This window comes from Myotis myotis, unplaced genomic scaffold (assembly GCF_014108235.1).
Source record: "Myotis myotis isolate mMyoMyo1 unplaced genomic scaffold, mMyoMyo1.p scaffold_m19_p_1, whole genome shotgun sequence".
Lineage (NCBI taxonomy): Eukaryota > Metazoa > Chordata > Mammalia > Chiroptera > Vespertilionidae > Myotis > Myotis myotis.
The window spans coordinates 136044454-136066315 of NW_023416313.1; the positions used below are offsets into that span (position 1 = coordinate 136044454).

The 21862-nt window shown below is 40.3% G+C and overlaps 1 protein-coding gene across 12 annotated transcripts in view; it reads left to right on the forward strand.

Annotated features, from left to right (window-relative positions):
• The first annotated feature begins 1222 nt into the window (after nt 1-1222).
• RALGAPA1 (Ral GTPase activating protein catalytic subunit alpha 1) overlaps nt 1223-21862 on the forward strand; it is a 277152-nt gene continuing 256512 nt past the window's right edge. For 8 of the 12 annotated variants that reach the window (XM_036353109.1, XM_036353124.1, XM_036353130.1 and 5 more), the window contains exon 1: nt 1231-1750. In XM_036353109.1, the coding sequence (XP_036209002.1) occupies nt 1645-1750 (106 nt within the window). In that variant the 5' untranslated portion in view covers nt 1231-1644. Of the gene's footprint in view, nt 1751-21862 lie in introns of all 12 variants that reach the window. The other 4 variants (XR_004974555.1, XM_036353129.1, XM_036353127.1 and 1 more) reach the window with 2 other exon arrangements.

The window sequence follows — 21862 nt, forward strand, 5'->3', positions numbered from 1 at the left end:
GCCAGGGCCATAACCCCAAATTTTAATTTCCGGTAAGTTTGTAGTAATTAATGCTTCTTCCCCGCAAGCGATAGGTGTCTGGTGTCACACTCACCATCAGTAAGATGGATAATTTAAAAATCTTTACTAACTTCACTGATAAAATATAACATTGTTGTTAAAAAATAAATTATATATGTTGAGTAAAAGGAGCCAGACTGCCCCCGCCCCGACCCCTCCAAAAAGAGTATACTCTATGCTTACATTTATATAAAATTCTAAAAAATGCAAACTCTAAGTGAAAGAAAGCTCAGTGGTTGCCTGGGGGCCAAGGGGGTGGGAATGGGAGGAAGGGATAACAAAGGGGCAAAAGGAAATTTTGAGGGGGTGATGCATAGTTTGTTCACTATTTTCATTGTGGTGTTTTTATGGTTGTATGCAAACAATGAACTTACCAAACTGTACACGTTGAAAATGTGTAGTTTATTGTATATCAATTACACCTTAATAAAGCTGTTTAAAAATTGTTTTAAAATTTGTTTTAATCTGATTTTTGAAATTACTAATGAGCGTGAATATTTTTCACGTTTTAGTTATGTGATTTTTTCCCATGTTCTCTACTAATTTTTCTACCTGTGCCTTAATTTCCTCCTGGATTTGTGTACTCTTTACATATTAGGAAAATTCACCCTAAAGTTCTCCATATGTGTTTTCCCTGTAATTTTTCTGGCACGGCATAACTCATTTATTTGTACAAGATAATTTTAATCAAGAGGACGTACTTGAACCCTACAAATCTTTAAACTACAGTAAATTGTTAATCATCGCTTTGCAAAACAAAATTCCTTTAAACAAATTTCAACTTAGTACATGAAGGGGTGTTACAACCGATACCTTCAGAATTGGCACCTAAAATATACTGCACTTCTGCTTTGATATTTTGGAGCTATTTTCTTAAGTTACTATGACATAGCACACAGTAGAGATGAAGGACCTTTATAAACAAAAAATATACGATGCTCTTCTGGGAGTTTGCTTAAAATAACGCACGCAGTAATTACCTTCTCTGACTTTCTTGGGCTCCTCCCTTGACTGCTTACACGCGAAACCAAGGGGGAGGGATGATCTCACGCTGGCATGACGTCAAGAAATTTTGACGTCGACGTCAGAAGGCGGTTGCCACGGGGACCCTACTCTACTGACGGCAGAGTCGTGAAATCCCCTGCCCTCCGTCTCCACTCGGCTCCTGCAGGATCCGGGCTGCTAGAGACGCTATAACCTTAAGGGGGCCTCCGGGAGAGGGGAGCGGGGCTGCTGACGCCGGGAGCCCCACCCCGCCGCTCCGGTCCCGCGCCGGCCTGTGGCGGCGAGCTGCGGCCACAGGAAGCGGGCGGCGGCGGCCTCCCCAGGTCTCCCCAGCTCCGTGCACGGCTGGAGGAGGGATCCGCCATATTGTGGCCGCAGCCGAAGGCGCCCGGCAGCGCGAGGCGGGTGGAGGTGGCGGCCCCGGCCCCGGCCCGGGTCTGGCAGGAGTCGGCTGCCCCGGGGCCCGCAGGGTTGGGGAGTGAATGAGCCGCTCGCGCTAGTCTCCTCCCCGCCCACTCCCTCCGCTCTCCGCCGCCGGGACCGCGCCGGGAGGGGGCCGGAGACGGCCGTGGCGGCAGGATGTTCTCCAAGAAGCCGCACGGGGACGTGAAGAAATCCACCCAAAAGGTGCTGGACACCAAGAAGGACGCGCTGACCCGACTCAAGCACCTGCGCTGCGTCATCGGTGAGGAGCGGGGCGGCGGCGCCGGAGGCCTGGGTGGCCGGCCTGCCTCCCGGGGGCCCCGGGGACTCCCCGGTCCCGGCGCGGAGCGGGGCTGCGGGAGCGGAGGGGGAGGCGGCGCCTCTGAGGGGAAGCGGGAGGGCGGTTAATTTGGGGAAGAGAAAACTTGCACTGGTCAACCACTAATCACCACTAATTTTGAGTGAATAATCCCGAGTCATTTTTTTTTTTTAAACCTAGCGTTATCTAAAAACAGATCTTTTTCAGGATTTCGGTAGACGTGGTGCTGGGGATAATGGTGTTTGTAGGATGTGTTTGCCAGATAGATGACTACCGTCATCCGTGCCCAAGTGAAAATAATCCCCCCGCGGACAACATAGACCTGTATTTTTCAAGTTTCTTGTCTCTTGAGGGCCCGGAGGAAGCAGTGATACCTTTTTTGGGAAGTGGGTGGTTCCAAAAAAAAGCTTGTGGGAAGGAGCCCCGCCCTGGGTTAATGCACCTTGTTCGTCACTACTGTCATGTAGGGAGAACTATTATTAATTAGAGCAAACAAGGTAGTTTACAGCTTCCTTTGCCTCTAGAGAATTACATAGAATTCTACTTTTATTTAATTAAAAATTTCTTGTCCTCTGTTTCCCTCTACTTCTGTTTTGCTGGCAAGCCAAAGAGTGCTCTGCATTTTGGACATAGTGTTAAAGGGATCTTGGAAACTGGGTCATTTCGTAGACTCATAGGGCTGTAATAATATTTATGGAATATCTGGTTCCATACTTGGATCTTTTTGATGAAATAGGAGGTGAAAAGGAAAGTTAGTTTGCCTGAGTTAATACAGAGTTAATGTCAGAATGGAGTTTTGAACCCAAATGTCTGAATGAATTCTAGCTTAGAATTTATCTCAAACTTTCTTCCTAATGAGTTTATTCAGTGATGTAAGTCCCTTATTTGAGGTGCCTGTTTCTCTACCATACCATACATACCACATCCCATCACACCACCAGGATACCACCAGTAACGCCTAACATTTGTCTAGTGCTTTGCTGTTTTCAAAATCATTTTACATAAATTTTAATTAATCCTCACAATAACCCTACAGGTAGATACTATCCTCCATTTTTTTTTTTACTAATGAGAGAGCTGACGTTTGGGAATGTTAAGTGGTCATCCAGGTACTAGAGGGCAGAGCCAGAAATGGAGCCAGGATTTCATATCTCCAATATGTTTTTTTTACTTTTCCTACATTTATGACAGCAAATCCTTATCACAAGTAAGTTGTACTTATTCCTGTGGAATAGAAAAAAAAAAAACCATAAAAAGAAGCCCAGTTTTCAAGAAAATATAAATTTTCTAAATGTAGTTGAGATTGTGATCCTTTAATTTATGATATTCACTCTACTTGAGAATTAACTCATTGAAGAAAACATTTGGCTGAGAGAGTGAGGAAAAGAATGTGTGAGTGTGGGAGATGTATCACAGATAATGAAGACTTCATGGAATTTGACACCTACTTGGGATAAATTGTAGGTTGAGTAATGGCAGAGCTATGAAGTTGAATTCCAGTGGAGTATTGACATTTCCTAAATTAAGCCATAGTTCTTTAATTTTACAGTGAAGGAATGGCTCATATATACTTTTTTGACAGAGAAATTTCTTCCATGAGAGAGGAGACAAGGTCTAAATTAAGAGGTCACGCATATCTCATATTTGGTATGGCCTGGTTTCCTCGGTTTGAAAACAAAACAATTAAAAAAAAAAAATCCTGTTACCTTTTAGTAACTTATGGGCTTTTGTTAAAAAAATAGAGCATATACTGTATAAAAACATTTAAAATATCCTTAAGAATCTTAAAATAGAGAACATTGTGATTTCACATTCCCTGCCCTAGACTTTGAGGAGGTTCATGTTTGGAAACATTTTTGCTTGTCAAAACTTGGGAGAGGTGCTTCCAGCATCTAGTAGGTAGCAGGAATGTTGGGGGGGAAAAATCTTACAATGCACAGGATAATCTCTCACAACAATATTCTAGCTTTAGATGTCAGTGGTGCTGAGGTTTGGAAACCTTGTCAAAGTATAGTGTACTAGTATAGGAGAGACACTTCAGACCCTTTTTTGGAAACAGGTACAAGATTCACATAAAGTAATTGCGTATTGCCAGTTACACAGGATTTTGATTTTGATTTGGTTCCATCAGAACTGTATTCTTAACCCTTAGATTGAACTGCCATTTATTTAGGGTACTTATACAATTCAGTGGATCCAAATATATAACATATTCAAACATCCAGTGTAAACTTTTTTCAGGCATGTGTTCCCACTATAGGACAATTCCAGCTGAATTTATAGAACTTGATTCTGAAAATACTGCTATATATTTGATATGTAGGAACTGGAAGGTAAGAGTTATTTTTTAAAAAATACATTTTACTGATTTTTTACAGAGAGGAATAGAGATTTAGAAACATCGATCAGCTGCCCCTTGCACACCCCCCACTAGGGATGCCCCCGACCAGAATCGAACCCGGGACCCTCCAGTCCACAGGCCGACGCTCTATCCACTGAGCCAAACCGGCCAGGGCAAGAGTTATTATGTTTTAAAGAAGTAAAACCTTGTCTAGTTTCAAAAGTTTCCTCTTATCTCCCCCTCCCCCCGCCTCTTTTTATATATATATATAATTGATAGCTTTAAGATAATGACGCTAAGTTAGCACATGTAAAGTGGCTAACTAATGCCTGGCATATAGTGACTAAATGTTACTTTTCATCATCTATGGCAAGGTAACAGTTCAGCCTTCTAGATTTAAAAAGAAAAAAGATGAGTTCTTATTTAGCTAATAAATATACAGTGGGGCCTTGACTTACGAGTTTAATTTCTTCCGAGACCGAGCTCGTTAAGGAGCTCATTAACTCAAGTTACTCTGTCAACTCAATGCAAAAAATCCACCGAGAGACAAATGGTATCTCAAAAAACTCGTTAGTTGGGACACTCATAAGTCAAGGCCCCACTGTATTGATCATTGTTGGATCATTCTTTCTAATAGCTTTATTGAGGTATAATTGACATACAATAAATTGCACATATTTTTAAAGCATGTAATTGAATAATTTTTGGCATTTGGCATATGTATATACTTTGTGAGGCCATCATGACAATTAAGATTAGGAACATATCCAATTAGAATAATAACTCCCTAAAGTTTACTTTTACCCCTTTGGAATCCTTTACTTACATCCCTACTTGCACATACTCTCTTCCCTGGTCTGTCACTGACCTGCTGTCACTCTAGAGTAGTTTGCAGTGTGTGTGTGTGTGTGTATTTATACAATATTTATTTTTGTGTGATTTCTTTTATTCAGCCTTATTCTTTTGAAATTCATCAATATTGTTGTCATGTATGTCAGTAGCACATAGCTTTTATTGCTGAGTGGTAGTCCATTGTATGAATATGCTACAACTTGATTACCATTCACCTATTGATGGACATGTGGGTTTTCAGCTTCAGCTATTGCAAATAAAGCGCCTATGAGGTATACCTGTATAGCACGTTTTCTTTTCTCTTAGATAAATACCTAGGAATGGAATGGCTGAAATCATGTGGCAGTTGTTTGCTTAACTTTTTAAAGAAACTGCCATACTGTTTTTTACCATTTTACATTTTCATTGAAACATGCGGTTTGGGGTGCCGACTTCTTCTCGTGGGTCCTTGTCCAACAAAGTTGAAGAAGAAATTCGAGAACTAACAGATTTTAAAAATAAAAATGTAGAAGTTTATTGGAAGCATATACAAACTCCATCTGGGCAGGGGTGTCCCCAAAGGGGACGCCCTGAGAAAGGGCCCCCAAATGGGAAAAGCCTGCTCTCTCTCTCTAGTGGGAAAAATCTAAATCTAAAAAATCTGTAAATCTCTTTGTCTCTGGCTTTATAAAGGCTATAGTTCTTTGTCTGAACCTGACCCTTTCTAATTGGACCCTTCCTCAATTTAGGACCCCTGTGCTTTCCTCATTGGTCATTTTGTTACATAGTATTAGTTTCAAAGTCTTGGAGCTATTTCTGCTCTTCACATATTCATCTTATCTGTTCAGGTTGGAGTTGCTTTTAATCTCCCTTATGGCTCTCCCAGCTGCTCAGGTCAGGGCTGCTTTTAATTGCTCAGGCCAGAAATGCCTCTATCCTCCCTGGACCCCGTCTTCCTGTCTTATGCCTAATTAAGCTAGCTAGCTAGCCCTTAATCATCATCAGCAGCAGTGTATGGAGAGTACCATTTTCGCTACAAATGCACCAACCCCACTTCTTGTTGCCAGTCTTCTTAATTTCAGCCACTATAAGAACTATGTAGTGGTTATAGTTCATATTTCCCTGATATCTAATAACATTGAGCTTCTTTTCATGTGCTTTTTTATCACTGTATAATTTCTTTGGTGAAGTGTCTGCTCAAATCTTTTACCTATTTTTAAATTGTTTGTTTCCTTATTCAGCTGTGAAAATTCTTTGTATTCTGGATAAAAGTATTTTATCAGATTTTTTCCCCCAGCTTTGAATTGTCTTTTAATTTTCCTAACATTTTCTTTGAAGGAGGAGGAATTCTTACTTTTAATTCCATATAATCAAACTTTTCTTTTATGGTTCATACTTTTGGTGTTGTATCTAAAATCTTTATCTAACCCAAGGTCACAAAAATTTTCTTCTATGATTTCTTTTAGATTTATAATTTTATGATTTATATTTTGGTCTGTGATCCTTCTTTAGTTAACTTTGTAAATATGGTTTGAGATATGGATTGAAGTTTATTTTTTTGCACATGGATATCCTATTGTTCCAGCACCATTTGCTGAAAAAGACTGCCCTGTCTTACCATTGAATTGCCTTTGTAGTTTTTCCAAAACTCAGTTGACTTGTATGTGTGGATCATTTTTGGACTCTTATTTTGTTCCTGTGATCTATTTGTCTGTGTTATTGCTAGTACCACAATGATTTTTTAAATTTATTGTGACTTGATAGTAAAGCTTGAAATCAGGTAGTGTTGTCCCTTCAACTTTGCTCTTCCTTTTCAAAGGTTTTTTTTGGACTTGGGCAGTATGCCATGTCATTTACATTCCCATATGAATTTTAAGATGTAGCTTGTCAATTTCTAAAATAAATAAGATCAATTTTCTTGCTGGGATTTTGATTGGGATTATGGTGAATCTATAGGTCAATTTGGGAAAAGTTAACAAAATTGAAATCTCTGACTCATGAACAAGGTATGTTTCTCCATTAATATAGGGCTTCTTTAATTTCTCTATTAGTGTTTTGTAGTTTTTAATGTACAGGTCTTTTTGTTACTTATTCCTAAATATTTTCTACTTAAAAAAAATTTTTTTTTAATATATACTTTATTGATTTTTTTATAGAGAGGAAGGGAGAGGGATAGAGAGTTAGAAACATCAGTAAGAGAGAAACATCAATCAGCTGCTTCCTGCACACCCCCTACTGGGGTTGTGCTCCCAACCAAGGTACATGCCCTTGACTGGAATCGAACCTGGGAGCCTTCAGTCTGCAGGCCTACGCTCTATCCACTGCACCATACCAGTTAGGGCTATTTTCTACTTTTGATCCTCTTGTAAATGATGACATCTTTATATTTGTGTCTGATTGTTGCTAGTGTAAGGAAATACAATTGATTTTTGTATATTAAGCCTTGTATCTTTTTAAAAAAATTAAATTTATTGGGGTAACATTGGTTAATAAGATTATGTAGGTTTCAAGTGTATATTTCTGTGGTACATGATCTGTATATTTTTTTATCCCACATTATACACACAATATCAGATTACAATGCTGGTTTTACTATCACCAATTATCACTGCTGGAAAAGTTATTTTTTTTCATATCCTATGCCCATGAACCTTGTATTTTAAAAACTTTATTAACTCATTAGTTCTATTAGCTTTTTGTAGATTCCATTGGATTTTTTACATACACAGTCTCATCTGTGAATAAAGACTGTTTTGCTTCTTTCTTTTTAATCTTCCTTTCCTTTATTTTTATTGCCTTTTAAACTCACTAGAACCTCTAGTAAAGTGTAAAATAGAAATGGTGAGAGTGGATATCCTTGTCTTGTTTTTGTTTTTTTGTTTTTTTAATTAAATCTTTATTGTTCAGATTATTACATTTGTTCCTCTTTTTTCCGCCATAACTCCCCTCCACCCAGTTCCCACCCCACTCTCCACCCTCACTCCCCACCCACTGTCCTCATCCATAGGTGCACGATTTTTGTCCAGTCTCTTTGTGCATCCCCCACACCCCTTTCCCCCCCAAGAATAGTCAGTCCATTCCCTTTCTATGTCCCTGATTCTATTATAATCACCAGTTCATTCTGTTCATCAGATTATTTATTCACTTGATTTTTAGATTTACTTGTTGATAGATGTGTATTTGTTGTTCATAATTTGTATCTTTACCTTTTTCTTCCTCTTCCTCTTCTTAAAGGATACCTTTCAGCATTTCATATAATACTGGTTTGGTGGTGATGAACTCCTTTTGCTTTTTCTTATCTGTGAAGCTCTTTATCTTGCCTTCAATTCTGAATGATAGCTTTGCTGGATAAAGTAATCTTGGTTGTAGGTTCTTGGCATTCATCACTTTGAATATTTCTTCCCACTCCCTTCTGGCCTGCAAAGTTTCTGTTGAGAAATCAGCTGACAGTCGTATGGGTACTCCCTTGTAGGTAACTGACTTTCTTTCTCTTTTTGCTTTTAAGATTTTCTCTTTGTCTTTTGCCCTTGGCATTTTAATTATGATGTGTCTTGGTGTGGTCCTCTTTGGATTCCTTTTGTTTGGGGTTCTCTGCGCTTCTTGGACTTGTAAGTCTATTTCTTTGACCAGGTAGGGGAAGTTTTCTGTCATTATTTCTTCAAATAGGTTTTCAATATCTTGCTCTCTCTCTTCTTCAGGCACCCCTATAATTTGGATGTTGGTATGCTTGAAGCTGTCCCAGAGGCTCCTTGCACTATCTTCGTATTTTTGGATTCTTTTTTCATTTTGCTTTTCCGGTTGGGTGATTTTTGCTTCTTTGTATTTCAAATCTTTTACTTGATTCTTGTGATCCTCTGGTCTGCTGTTGGGAGTCTGTATAATATTCTTTATTTCAATCAGTGTATGCTTAATTTCTAGTTGGTCCTTTATCACAACATTGAGGGTCTCACTAGATTTCTTGAGGGTCTCATTGAATTTATCGGCGGTTTCTAGAAAATTCTTGAAAAATCTTATAACCGTGGTTTTGAACTCTATATCCAGTCGTTTGCTTTCCTCCATTTCTGTCATTTGTGTCCTGTCTCTTTGTCTCGGCGTTTTTTATGCTTCACTGTGTCGATAGAGTGGCTTTCTGTGCTAAGTGTCCTATAGTGCCCAGTGGCTCAGCCTCCCCAATTACCTGAGGTGGACACTCTTGGTGCACCCCCTTGTGGGCTTTGTGCACAGTCTTGTAGTTAAGCCTTGACTGTTGTAGGTAACACTGGGAGGATTTGACCTCCAGGCCAATTGGCTGTGAGAATCAGCTGTATCTATAGTGGGAGAACTTCTGTGCTGAAGACACCCTTATGGGGCAAGACTTGCTTCAGTGGGCTTTGGTGCTCACTGAGTCTGCCCCTGAGTGTGTCCCTTATGGATCTGAGTTGTAATTGGATGGTCCCACTCTGACCACTGGGTACACTGGCTCTTGGATCTAAGGAGGTGCTGATCTAGCTTCTGCCTGAGGCTACCCAGCAGAAACCAGCTGTAAAGCAATGCAAGTTGCCCTGGGGCCTTGGAGCAGCTGCAGTTTGTTAAGTAATTTTCAGATTACAAAGGGCCGGGCCTTTCATATGCAAAAGCCTCCTTGCACGGCTTGGGCGGGGCGGGGTCCCATGGGATCATCAGGGCGGGCGGATCGAGCAGTATGGCTGCTCTCAGTCCTGCCCTCAGAGGCCCCAGCGATCACTGCGAGTGTCTCCGAGAGAAAGCTGCCCTCGAGTTCTGACTGATGCCAGACAGTCCCCAGTGACTCGCCCGGAACTGGAGCTCAGAGCCTGAGGCTCCCTCCCAGTTGAAAAAGATAATCGTGTCCTCAGCCGCCAGCCCTCTCCGCATGCACCTCCGCAACCTGTGTATTTTACTTCTGCACCGCACCTCCTCTGAGTCTCGGTATGCTTTTCTCTTTCCTTCTAGTTGTAGAATTTCCACTCAGCCAGCCTTCCTGTGGTTCTGGATGATGTCCGTTCCGTTGTTTAGTTGTATTTTTGAAGTGCTTGTGCTAGGCAGCAACCTCCGGTGTTTACCTATGCTGCCATCTTGGTTTCCCTTGTCTTGTTTTTTTATCTTGGTTAAGCAATCAATTTTTTACCATACAATATAACTATAGGTTTTTCATAGATAGCCTTTATCATGTTGAAAACATTTCATTCCATTCCTAGTTTGCTGAAACTTTTCATCAGGAATGGATGTTAAATTTGTCAAATACTTTTCTTCTTTTGTTAAGATGGAAAGATGTTTTTCTTTTTTCATTTGTTGATATGATGTATTATAGCATTGACTTTCAAATGTTTACTCAACTCTGCAATCTTGCGAGTAAGCTCAGTGGTCCTGTGGTATTGTTATATATTGTTGGATTTGATATGCTAAAATTTTGTTTATTGTTTATGTGTTTATATTCTTGAGAGATACTAGTCTGTAATTTTCCTGTGGTTTTTTTTGTTTTGTTTTGTTTGATACCAGGTAATGTTAGCCTTACAATATTATAAGTGTTCTTTTTTTTTAAAATTAAATCTTTATTGTTGAAAGTATTACATGTCCCCTTTCCCCTCCCCCATTGACTACTTCTAACCCTCTGCCCTCCACCCCTCCCACTCCTCCCCCTCGCCTCCTCCCCAACCCCAGGTCTCCACCACTCTATTGTCTGTGTCCATGAATCATGCATGTATGCATACAAGTTCTTTGATCACTCCTCCCTCCCCCCCCCCCCCCCGCCTTTCCTCTGAGATTCCACAGTCTGTTCTATGCTTCTGTGTGTCTGGATCTATTTTGTTCATCACTTTATTTTGTTCATTAGATTCCACATATGAATGAGATCATGTGATACTTGTCTTTCACTGATTGGCATATTTTGCTTAGACAGCTGTTCTTAACCTGTGGGTCGTGACCCCTTTGGCAGTCGAACGACCCTTTCACAGGGGTCGCCTAAGACCATCCGGTATATCAGACATTTATATTGATTCATAACAGTAGCAACATTACAGTTATGAAGTAGCAACGAAAATAATTTTATGGTGGGGTCACAACATGAGGAACTGTATTTAAAGGGCCAGAAGGTTGAAAACCACTGGCTTAGCATAATACTCTCTAGGTCCCTCCATGCTGTTTGAAAGAGTAAGAGATTTTTTTTTTTTTTTTTTTTACTGCTGCATAGTATTCCATGGTATAAATGTACCAAAGCTTTTTTATCCACCCATCTATTGATGGGCACTTAGGCTGTTTACAGATCTTAGCTATTGTAAATTGTGCTGCTATGAACATAGGGTTGCCTATCTTCTTTCTTTTCCTTCCTTTTTTTCAAAAAATATATTTTTATTGATTTCAGAGAGGAAAGGGAGAGGGAGGGAAACATCAATGATGAGAGAGAATCATTGATTGGCTGCCTCCTATGCTCCACACCGGGAGCCCAACACCAGGGATCTAGCCTGACCAGGAATCAAACTGTGACCTCCTGGTTCATAGATTTATGCTCAACCAGAGCCACGCCCTGCTGGCCATACCTTCTTTCTGATTGGTGTTTCGGGTTTCTTAGAGTTTAATCCTAGAAGTGAGATCACTTGGTCAAATGGCAGATCCATATTTAATTTTTTGAGGAAACTCCATACTGTTTTCCATAATAGCTAGACCAGTCTACATTACCACTTAAGGTTATTATTGATAGGTACTTAATGATTGCCATTTTAATTTTGTATGCCCATCTTTCTCTATTTTTTCTTCTCATTACAGCAGTCCCTTTAGCATTTTCTTTTTTCTTTTTTTTTTTTTATTGATTAAGATATTACATATGTGTCCTTGTCCCCACGTTACCCTCTACCCCCCACCCCCCCGCTCATGCCCTCACCCCCCTGTTGTCCGTGTCCATTGGTTAGTCCTATATGCTTGCATATAAGTCCTTTGGTTGATCTTTCCCCCTTACCGCTATCCTCCCCTACCTTCCCTCCAAGGCCCGACAGTCCAATCAATGCCTCTCCGTCTCTGGATCAGTCCTTGTTCATCAGTTTATGTTGTTCATTATATTCCACAAATGAGTGAGATCCTGTGGTATTTATCCGCTCTCCAGTTCCATCCATGCTGTGGCAAATGGTAAGAGTTCCTTTTTCTTCTTCCTCTTTTTAAAGAATACCTTTCAGCATTTCATATAATGCTGGTTTGGTGGTGATGAACTGCTTTAGCCTTTTCTTATCCGTGAAGCTCTTTATCTGACCTTCTATTCTGAATGATAGCTTTGCTGGATAAAGTAATCTTGGTTGCAGGTTCTTGCTATTCATCACTTTGAATATTTCTTGCCACTCTCTTCTGGCCTGCATGGTTTCTGTTGAGAAATCAGCTGACAGTCGTATGGGTATTCCCTTGTAGGTAACTGACTGTCTTTCTCTTGCTGCTTTTAAGATTCTCTCTTTATCTTTTGCTCTTGGCATTTTAATTATGATGTGTCTTGGTGTGGTCCTCTTTGGATTCCTTTTGTTTGGGGTTCTCTGCGCTTCCTGGACTTGTAAGTCCATTTCTTTCACCAGGTAGGGGAAGTTTTCTGTCATTATTTCTTCAAAAAGGTTTTCAATATCTTGCCCTCTCTCTCCTTCTGGTACCCCTATAATTCTGATGTTGGTACGCTTGAAGTTGTCCCAGAGGTTCCTTACAATATCTTCATAGTTTTGGAATCTCTTTTCTTTTTTCTTTTTCGGTTGGGTATTTTTTGTTTCTTTGTATTTCAAATCTTTGACTTGATTCTTGGGATCCTCTTGTCTGCTGTTGGACCTCTGTAAATTATTCTTTATTTCAGTCAGTGTATGCTTAATTTCTAGTTGGTCCTTTTTCATGTCCTCCATGGTCTCACCATACTTATTGAGGGATTCATTAAATTTATCGGCGGTTTCCATAAAATTCTTGAAAAACCTTATAACCGTGGCCTTGAACTCTATATCCAGTCGTTTGCTTTCCTCCATTTCTGCCATTTGTGACCTGTTTCTTTGTCTCCGCATTTTGGCTGCTTCCCTGTGTTGATAGAGTGGCCCTGCGCTCCAGGTGTCCTGTAGGGCCCAGTGGCTCAGCCTCCCCAGTTACCTGAGGTGGACACTCTTGGTGCACTCTTGGTGCCTTGGTTGTTGTAGGATCACTGGGAGGAATTGACTTCCAGGCCAAATGGCTGTGAGAATTAGCTGTGTCTGAAGTGGGAGAACTTCTGTGCTGAAGACACCCTTCTGGAGCAAGACTTGCTTCAGTGGGGCTTTGGTGCTCACTGAGTCTGCTCCCTGAGTGTGTCCCTTATGGATCTGAGGGGTTGCAATCTGGATGGTCCCCCTCTGACCACTGGGTACAATGGCTCCTGGATCTAAGGAGGTGCTAATTCAGCCTCTGCCTGAGGCCACACAGCAGGAGCCACGAAGAGGCTCAGCTGTGAAGCATTGCAAGCCGCTGCGGGGCCTTGGGCCTTCTCTTGGAAGTTCCGGGTCTGCCTGGCTGGGCTGCAGTTAGGTACATTCACATGCAAAAGCCTCTGGCGCAGCCTGGGTGGGGCGGGGTCTCAGGGCGTCAAAGGGTGGAGAAAGCAGCTATGGCTGATTCTCCTAAGGAGTCGCGCTTCTCAGTGACCCGACAATTGCTGCAAGCACCTCTGAGGGAAAGCCGCACTCAAGCTTGCCCGCTGCCCGACAGTCCAGCCTCTCCCCGCATGAGTCCTGGGTCCCTAGAGACTTCCTGGAACCGGAGTTCAGAGCAGTCGGGAGCTTGCGATTCAAAAAAAACAGCCGCGTCCTCAGGTGCCACCCCCTTTCCGCGCGCGCACGAGCCGCCGTACCTCTGCACTTCACCTCTGCAGCTCCTCTGGCTCTCAGCGTGCTTTTCTTTCCTTCTAGTTGTAGAATTTACACTCAGCCAGCCTTCCTGTTGTTCTGGATGATGTCCGCTCTGTCCTTTGCGGTATTTTTCAATTGTTGTGGGAGGTGGCAATTTCTCGGTGTTTATCTATGCCGCCATCTTCCCCTTTAGCATTTTCTTGCACTGCTGGTTTGGTGGTGATAAATTCATTTAACCTTTAAAAAAAAAAAATCAGTGAAGCTCTTTATTTTACCATCTATTTTGAATGATATCTTGCCTCGATATAGTAATCTTGGTTTCAGATCCTTGCTTTTTATAACCTAGAGTACTTCATGCCAGTTCCTCTGCCTGTTGAGTTTCTGATGAGAAATCAGGTGTCAGCCTTATGTGGGAAACTCCTTTGTAGTTAACAGTTTGCTTTTCTCTTGCTGCCTTTAACCTTTTGCGGTCGTATTAAATTTGGACATGGGTGTCGTACTGGTCGGAATTAATTTCCATTGAAAGAGCAGTGATACATAACATGCAAGATTATGAAGGATAAACAAGATTTATTAATTCTTTTTTGGAACTACGTCACTACTAGTAGAATCACTACAAACGTTATCACTTTCTATGTCAGAGTCAGTATTCAAGGTGCCAAAATAAAACTCTTCATCGTTACTTTCAGATTTGCAGTACACTTCTTTCGGTAACTTTGTTTTTGCCATTTTGGAGCATTATTTTAAAATATCTTAACAAGCGAGAATGCCTAATTACAGTTAAATGTAATTTGTAAAGCTTTATTTGAAATTCTGTGAAGTATCTCCGAAGCTTGTCGATTTCTTCACTCTCAAAAGGCGACTGACTCGTCACAGTGTTTTGCATGGCGAGTGTGGAACGACCGCGTTTGTTTATATTGAGTTTCGATATCTCTGATTTGTCGGGGCAATATTTTGGTTTGTGACAAGGTCGCTTAGACACTTAAGAGCTTTCAGAGAAATTATGAACTGATACATGAATGAATAGAGTTAAGATTCATACGGTTCCTTGCTGTGGTGGCTGAGAGCAGACATATGACTGGAACCGTAAAAAAGCTTTGGTGGCTGAGAGTAGACAAACGACCGCAAAGGGTTAAGATTCTCTCTTGGTCTTTACTTTTTGGCATTTTAATTAAGATGTGTCTGGGCATGGGCCTGTTTAGGTTCTTCTTGCTTGAGACTCTCTGTGCCTTTGTACTTGTGTGACTTTTTCTTTCACCAGGTTGGGGAGGTTTTCTGCCATTATTTCTTCAAATGTTCTCTATCCCTTGCTCACTTTCTTCTCCTCTGGTACATCTATTGTGTGAATATTGTTACATTTCATGTCCCACAGTTCCCTTAAGCTATCCTCCTGTTTTTTAATTGTTTTTCTTTTTGGTTCTCTGATTGCGTGATTTTTTTCTGTCATATCTTTTGATTCACTGATCCTTTCCTTGGCTTCCCCTAATCTGCTGTGTATTCCTTCCACTGTGTTCTTTATTAGTGCTATTTCATTCTTCATAGTTACTATGTCTTTTCTCATGCTGTTGAGTGTCTTTGTCATCATTGTTCTGAACTCGCTATGTCTGGTACATTTCTTATCTCCATTTCAGTTATCTCTTCTTCTGGAGAATTCTCTTGTTTTTTCATTTGGGGATTGTTGTTGTTTTTTTAAAATTTCTTTTAAAGTATATTTTTATTGATTTCAGAGAGGAAGGAAGAGGGAGAGAGAGATAGAAACATCAGTAATGACAGAGAATCATTGATCATCTGCCTTCTGCACTCCCCACAGTGGGATTGAGCCTGCAACCCTGGCATGTGCCCTTGACCGGAATCAAACCCGGGACCCTTCAGTCTGCAGGCCAATGCTCTATCTACTGAGCTGAACTGAGTAGGACATTTGGGGTCTTTTTGTTTTTTTGTCTCTTCATTTTGCCTGCCTGTTTGGGTTTGTGATTGTGTATAAGGTAGATCTGCTACGCCTCCCAGTCTCTAGTGCAGGACAGTTTTAAATGCTGATTCTGACTAATTAGATCAGGCAAAGACTCAAAGCCTCCAGGTACCCACTCTGACCACTGGGTATACTGGCTCTTGGATCTCCAAGGAGATGCAAGGTCAGCCACTGTCTGGGGCCGCCCAGCAGGAGCTACAGAGACATCTGCAGATTCCTCCTCTTTGTATGGGTTTTGGAAGTGCCCAGATGAGGCCCAGCTGTGAAGCAAGGCAGGCTGCTGCTGTCAGGCCTTGGGCCTTCTTTTGGAACAGTGGTTCTCAACCTTGGCTGCACATTAGAATCACCTGGGAATCTTTCTAAAATCCTGATTTCTGGGCCTCATCCTCTGGAAATTCTGTTTCTTTGTTACTAATGTTGTGGCCCCACCCCATAACAAAGAAACAGAATTTCTGGAGGATGAGGCCCAGAAATCAGGATTTTAAAAAGATTCCCAGGTGATTCTGATGTGCAGCCAAGGTTGAGAACCACTGTTTTGGAAACTCTGGGGCTCTCTGACCCAGCTGCAGTTTGACAGGTTTTAGGTGGAGAAAGGACAGGCCATTCATATGCAAAAGCTGATGCACACAGCTTGGGTGGGGTTGGGGCAGGGTCTCTTGGTATCACCTGGATGGAGCAGGCAGCAATGGCTGCCAGTCAGCCCTGCTCCGGAGAGGTCCCCGGGCAGGAACAATGATCGCTGCAAGTACCTCTGAGAGAAAGCCGCTCTCATTTTCCTGTCCCAATGCCAGACAGTCCAGTTTCTCCCCATAGGTGTCTGGGTCCCCCAGAATCTCGCCCGGAACTGGATTTCAGAGCAAGCGGGAGCTTGTATCTCCCTCCCAATTAAAAGAGCAGCACATCCAGGTGCCACCACTTTCCGTGCCTCTCCACCTCTTACCAGTCTCAGTGTGCTTTCTTCACCTCTCTAGTTGTGGAACTTCCACTCAGCCAGCTTTCCCACAGTTCTGGGTGCTAGTTGTTCTGCCTTTTAGTTGTCATTTTTTTTTAAAAAAATATATTTTATTGATTTTTTACAGAGAGGAAGGGACAGAGAGATAGAGTTAGAAACATCGATGAGAGAGAAACATCGATCAGCCGCCTCCTGCACATCTCCTACTGGGGATGTGCCCGCAACCCAGGTACATGCCCTTGACCGGAATCGAACCTGGGACCCTTCAGTCCACAGGCCGACGCTCTATCCACTGAGCCAAACCGGTTTCGGCTTTAGTTGTCATTTTGATGTGGTTGTCAGAGGCAGCAAGTATAGGTGTTTACCTATGTTGCTATCTTGGTTTTCTGGTATGTATTCTTTTAAAAATTCACCAGTGAGCCCTGGCCAGTGTGGCCCAGTTGGGCATTGTCCCAAGCAAAAAAGATGCTGATTCCATTCTTGGTAAGGGCACATGTCTGGGTTGCAGGCCAGATCCCCAGGAGGGGATGTGCAGGAGGCAGCCGATTGATGATACACTCTTACATTGATGTTCTCCCTCCCTCCCTCTCTCCTTTCCTGTCTCTCTAAAAATCAGTAAAATAAAAGGAAAAAAAAAATCATTGAAGTTATTTGGTTCTGGACTTTATTCTGTTGGAAGCTTTTTGATCACTGATCCAATCTCCTTATTTGTAATTCTGTTTCAATTCAGACCTATAACTAGTTATGGAGATCTGAATAATGTACATTTAATGTCATATTGATTTGGTTAAGTTTGAGTCTGTGATCTTGCTCTGTGTTCTATTTGGCTTATCTGTTCTCAGTTTCCATTTTCCCCTCTCTGTCTTTTTTTGCCTTTTTATTAGTTAAGTAAATTATGATTCATTTTTTATGTCCTTTGTGGGCTTATTAGCTATATTCTTTTGTTTTATCATTTTATTGATTGCTTTATGATTTATAATATGCATCTCTAATCTTCCAGTGTCTACTACTAAGTGATAAGTTATACTGCTTTTTATATTGTAATAACAGCCCAGTGCATGAAAATTCATGCACTGGAAGGGGGTTTCCCTCAGCCCAGCCTGCCCCCTCTCACAGTCCGGGAGCCCTCAGGGGTGGAGGCAACCTGACGATCAGGGGAAAGGTGACACCTCAGCACACCTCTGCTGCTGCCACTATTGGCAGCGTAAGCCTCGGCTGGGCCTGGTTACCTGAGCCTCGGGTGACCCTGGGCAGCTGGGCAGCCATCATCCAAGGCTTGTCTGTGCAGCTGACATCTGAGGCTTGCCTGCGCCTCAGGCTGGCCCTGGGGGGCTGGCGGGCTGAGGGGGCTAGGGGTCTCTGGAGGCAGGCATGCGGAACGGCCGGGCCCCCCTGCTGCTCCCGCAGGGCTGAGGGGACTGGGTGCCACCATCTTTGATGACATGGCAGTCAATTATCATATTCCCTCCTTATTGGCTGTGGGTACTGCCATCTTTGAGGGCAGGGCAGTCAATTAGCATATTCCCTCTTTATTAGATAGGATAAGAACTTTACAAGTGTGTACTTCCATTTCTCACCTCAATTTTTATGCTTTTTCGGTCATTTTCTTATACATGTTGTAAAACCTACACTATTTTATTTTGTTTAAGTAAATGGTTATTTTTTTTTAAGACTTTAAAATAAGATAAAAGCATATATTTACCCGTATAGAACTATTTCTTGCATTCTTCATGTCTTTGCAGAGACAGATATTTCCTTCCATCCATTATCATTTTGTTTCTATCTGAAGGATACCTTTGTTCTGTGATGATGATCTTATGATGGATTCTTTATGATCCTGTTGGTGTGAAATGTATTTTGCCTTCTTTTTTTGAAAGATTTGCTTTGTTTATTACTATTCTAGATTGGTAGCTTTTTTTCTTTGGTCCCTTAAAGATTTTATTCTGCTGTCTTTGTGCTCGTACTGTTTCTGATATGAACTCTGCTGTCTTTATGTTTACATCATTTTCATTTTTTTGGCTACCATTAAGATTTTTCTCTTCATTACTAGTTTTGAGCAATATGTGCTGAGTATAGTTTAAAAATATTTTTTGGCGTGGGGTTCATTGAGCTTATTAGATTGTGGGTTTATAGTTTTCATAAAGTTTGGGAAAATTTTAGCTATTTTCCCCTACTTAGTTCTCCCATCCCTTTTTGAAATTTATGAGTGCTTTAGTAACTATAATATTAGATTAGGTTATTAGAAAGTATTATTAGTATATTGGAAAGTCTCATACCAGGAAAACAACTGACATTCTTTTAATTTTTTTATTCTCTTTGTTTTATCTTGGATAGTTTCTATTTCTATGTCTTCAAGTTCACTACTCTTTTCTTTTGCTGTATGCAGTCAGCCAGTTTATTTTTCATCTCAGACATTATAGTTTTCATCTAGTTCATTTTGTATATGTTAAATTATGTGTGCAAGTTATATTGTCAATATGTATTAATTATTGTGTTTACAAAATACCATTAAAGTAACAGTAGTTCTCTGCTCATTCAAACATCTGTCAAATCTGCATCAGTTTCAATCAGCTGATTATTCTCTTCATCCTGGGTTGTTTTCTTGCTTCTTTGTATGTTGAGTAATCTCTGGATGGTTTGATATTGTGAATTTTACCTTCTTAGTTATTAAATAATTTTGTATTAAGCCTTGAGCTTTTTTTGGGGGGGGGGAGGGTGCTATTAAATTGCCTTGAAACAGTTTGATCATTTCACTTCTTTTACAATTTGTTGAATGGGTCCATCTAGGGCTAATTACTATCTACATGAGTGTTAATACCTTTGTATGTATTCTACCAAAATACTCTGTAAATTATGAGGAATAATTTTTATAGCCCAGCTCTTAGGAACAGGCACTGTTCTTGGTCTTAGGTAAGAATCTGGTACTTGTTCTCTCAAATTCTTTCACATAGTTCTTTCTCCTCTCTTGGGAAGTTTCCTTGCAAGGTGTTGTGATCATACTGGAAAGGGATTCTCCAGTTCCCTGGGTTTTCACTGTATGCAGCTTTCTCCTTTTCGATGCTTTGTTCTGTTATCTCTTAATTACCTTGGTCTTCTTGGACTCTCAGGCCATTTTCTCAACTCCTGGATACCACTGGCTCTGCCTGGAGTTTCTTTCCTCTCACCAAGGCTTGGAAATTCTTAAGTAGGAGAAGTCAAAGTGCATTTTGTTTGTTTGCTCTCTATCACAATTACTCTAATGTCCACACCTGCTTGAAACAAACAAACAAACAAACAAACAAACCCCCAAAATCCTGAAACATAACAAATTTCAAGACACTGGATATCAGATGCTGATAAGAGTTTCTCTTAAGTGAATGAGACTGAAAATTGGCTTCATAGAAAGCAACTTGGTTCCCATTTTTTACTTTTTTATATCTAGAGAAGAAATTTTTAATCAGTTGATTAGTGCAATATATCTGATATACCTCAAACCTGAATATATTAATTTTTCAATATAATACAATGAAAATTATATTAAAATATCTTAAATCAGAAACATGAACACTCATGTTCAGTAGGTATAAGTAGTACTATATGAGGACAGAAGCAAATATTGTATGCTCATTAAATAAATAACTTAAAAATGGTATAGATTAACTTGGGACCAATATAGCTGGAAATCTGAAAATGCATGCATCATTGTAAACTATAAATTGCCTATAAAAAGAAACTAATGTGGCATTTTATGTTTTAAGGGTTTGATAATGCAAAATTAGTAATTTTATATGCATGACATTAGACCGTTTTGTATTTAATATTTGTATACTCTTTAATTTATGTGCTTTAATTTGAATATCACTCACTTGAAAATTTGATTTGAAAAATTAATTTGACCTCTGAAATACTTTATCTTTGTTATTTTTGATGAAGTGATTTACTGAGCAAGTTATCTTCATAAACATTGTTACTGATTAATTTGCTTAGTAAAACAAGCTGTTTCAAATACTGCAAGTCATCTTTGCATTAACAGTTTTTTTAAAATGATTTTATTGCATCTAAAGGGTTTTATATGGCTTATAGGGCTGAATAAAATGTGAAATAGCATAGTTAGTGATAAGCAACTGAATACCTACTACTTAAAGAAAGGAAACATTATCAGATTTCAGAGATGAGCTGATTACAGCTGTAGGCATTGAATTTGGTTCTTAGATTTCCTAGCAGCTAAAGTGAAAATTGAAACATGATGGGTTACACGTTTTCAGTGTCTTAGTAAAGACAGCATGCTTTTTGTTGTTAAAACACTTTGTCTTCATTCTAATTCCCATCACAATTTGTGTGTATATGTGTTTATATGTTATCTAATGTGTCTTCTTTTAGAAGCACTCTTGTGCTAGAAATAGACATTGGAGAAAATAGAGAAATAGGTGATTAGTACGTTTGTTAGATCTATTCTTTCCAAAATGAAACGTCTACACAATCTAAATGTGGGGTTTTCCCCCCTTCTGTTTCTGTATATGGTATCACCAATCTCCAGGTTACTTTTTTATCTTTTACAACGTTGATTGAAAAAGGTAAATGGATGTTAGGGTGTCCCACAGACACCTCAGACTCCAAGTATCCCAATATAAATTTATCTTTGTCTACCATACTGTCCTCTTTAGCTTCTTGTTACCCCTCTCTGGTACTTTCCATTTCAGTAACATTGAACCAGAAATCACTTTCTGAGATGTCTATGCCTTTGCTAATAATATTACTGTACCATAATACCTACCCTTTAGTCTTACACCTGAAAGCTTCTAATCTTCCTTCCCTACCAAGTAGGTACAGGGTTTTTTTCTGCATTGTACATATTTACTTCTAGTGATTTGTTTATTTTATTATAATTAATTACTTAGTTTCATACTTTCCTGAGGGCAGAGGTGTACTTTTTATCTTCATGTCGCTAGACTCAGCATAGTGCCTGGCATGTAATACTCAGTAAATAGTATATAGTGCATGATGAATGAATATGTTAGGTATGAGGAGAGCAAAGTTGCTTTTTTGAGAGCAATTTCCTTTCAGTTGACAATTGTAAAATAAAAAACACTTAAAGTCGGCAGTCTCATCAGAAATAAATGTTGGGTTGTCTTTAGTACCTGTGCAAATAAAATAAAAT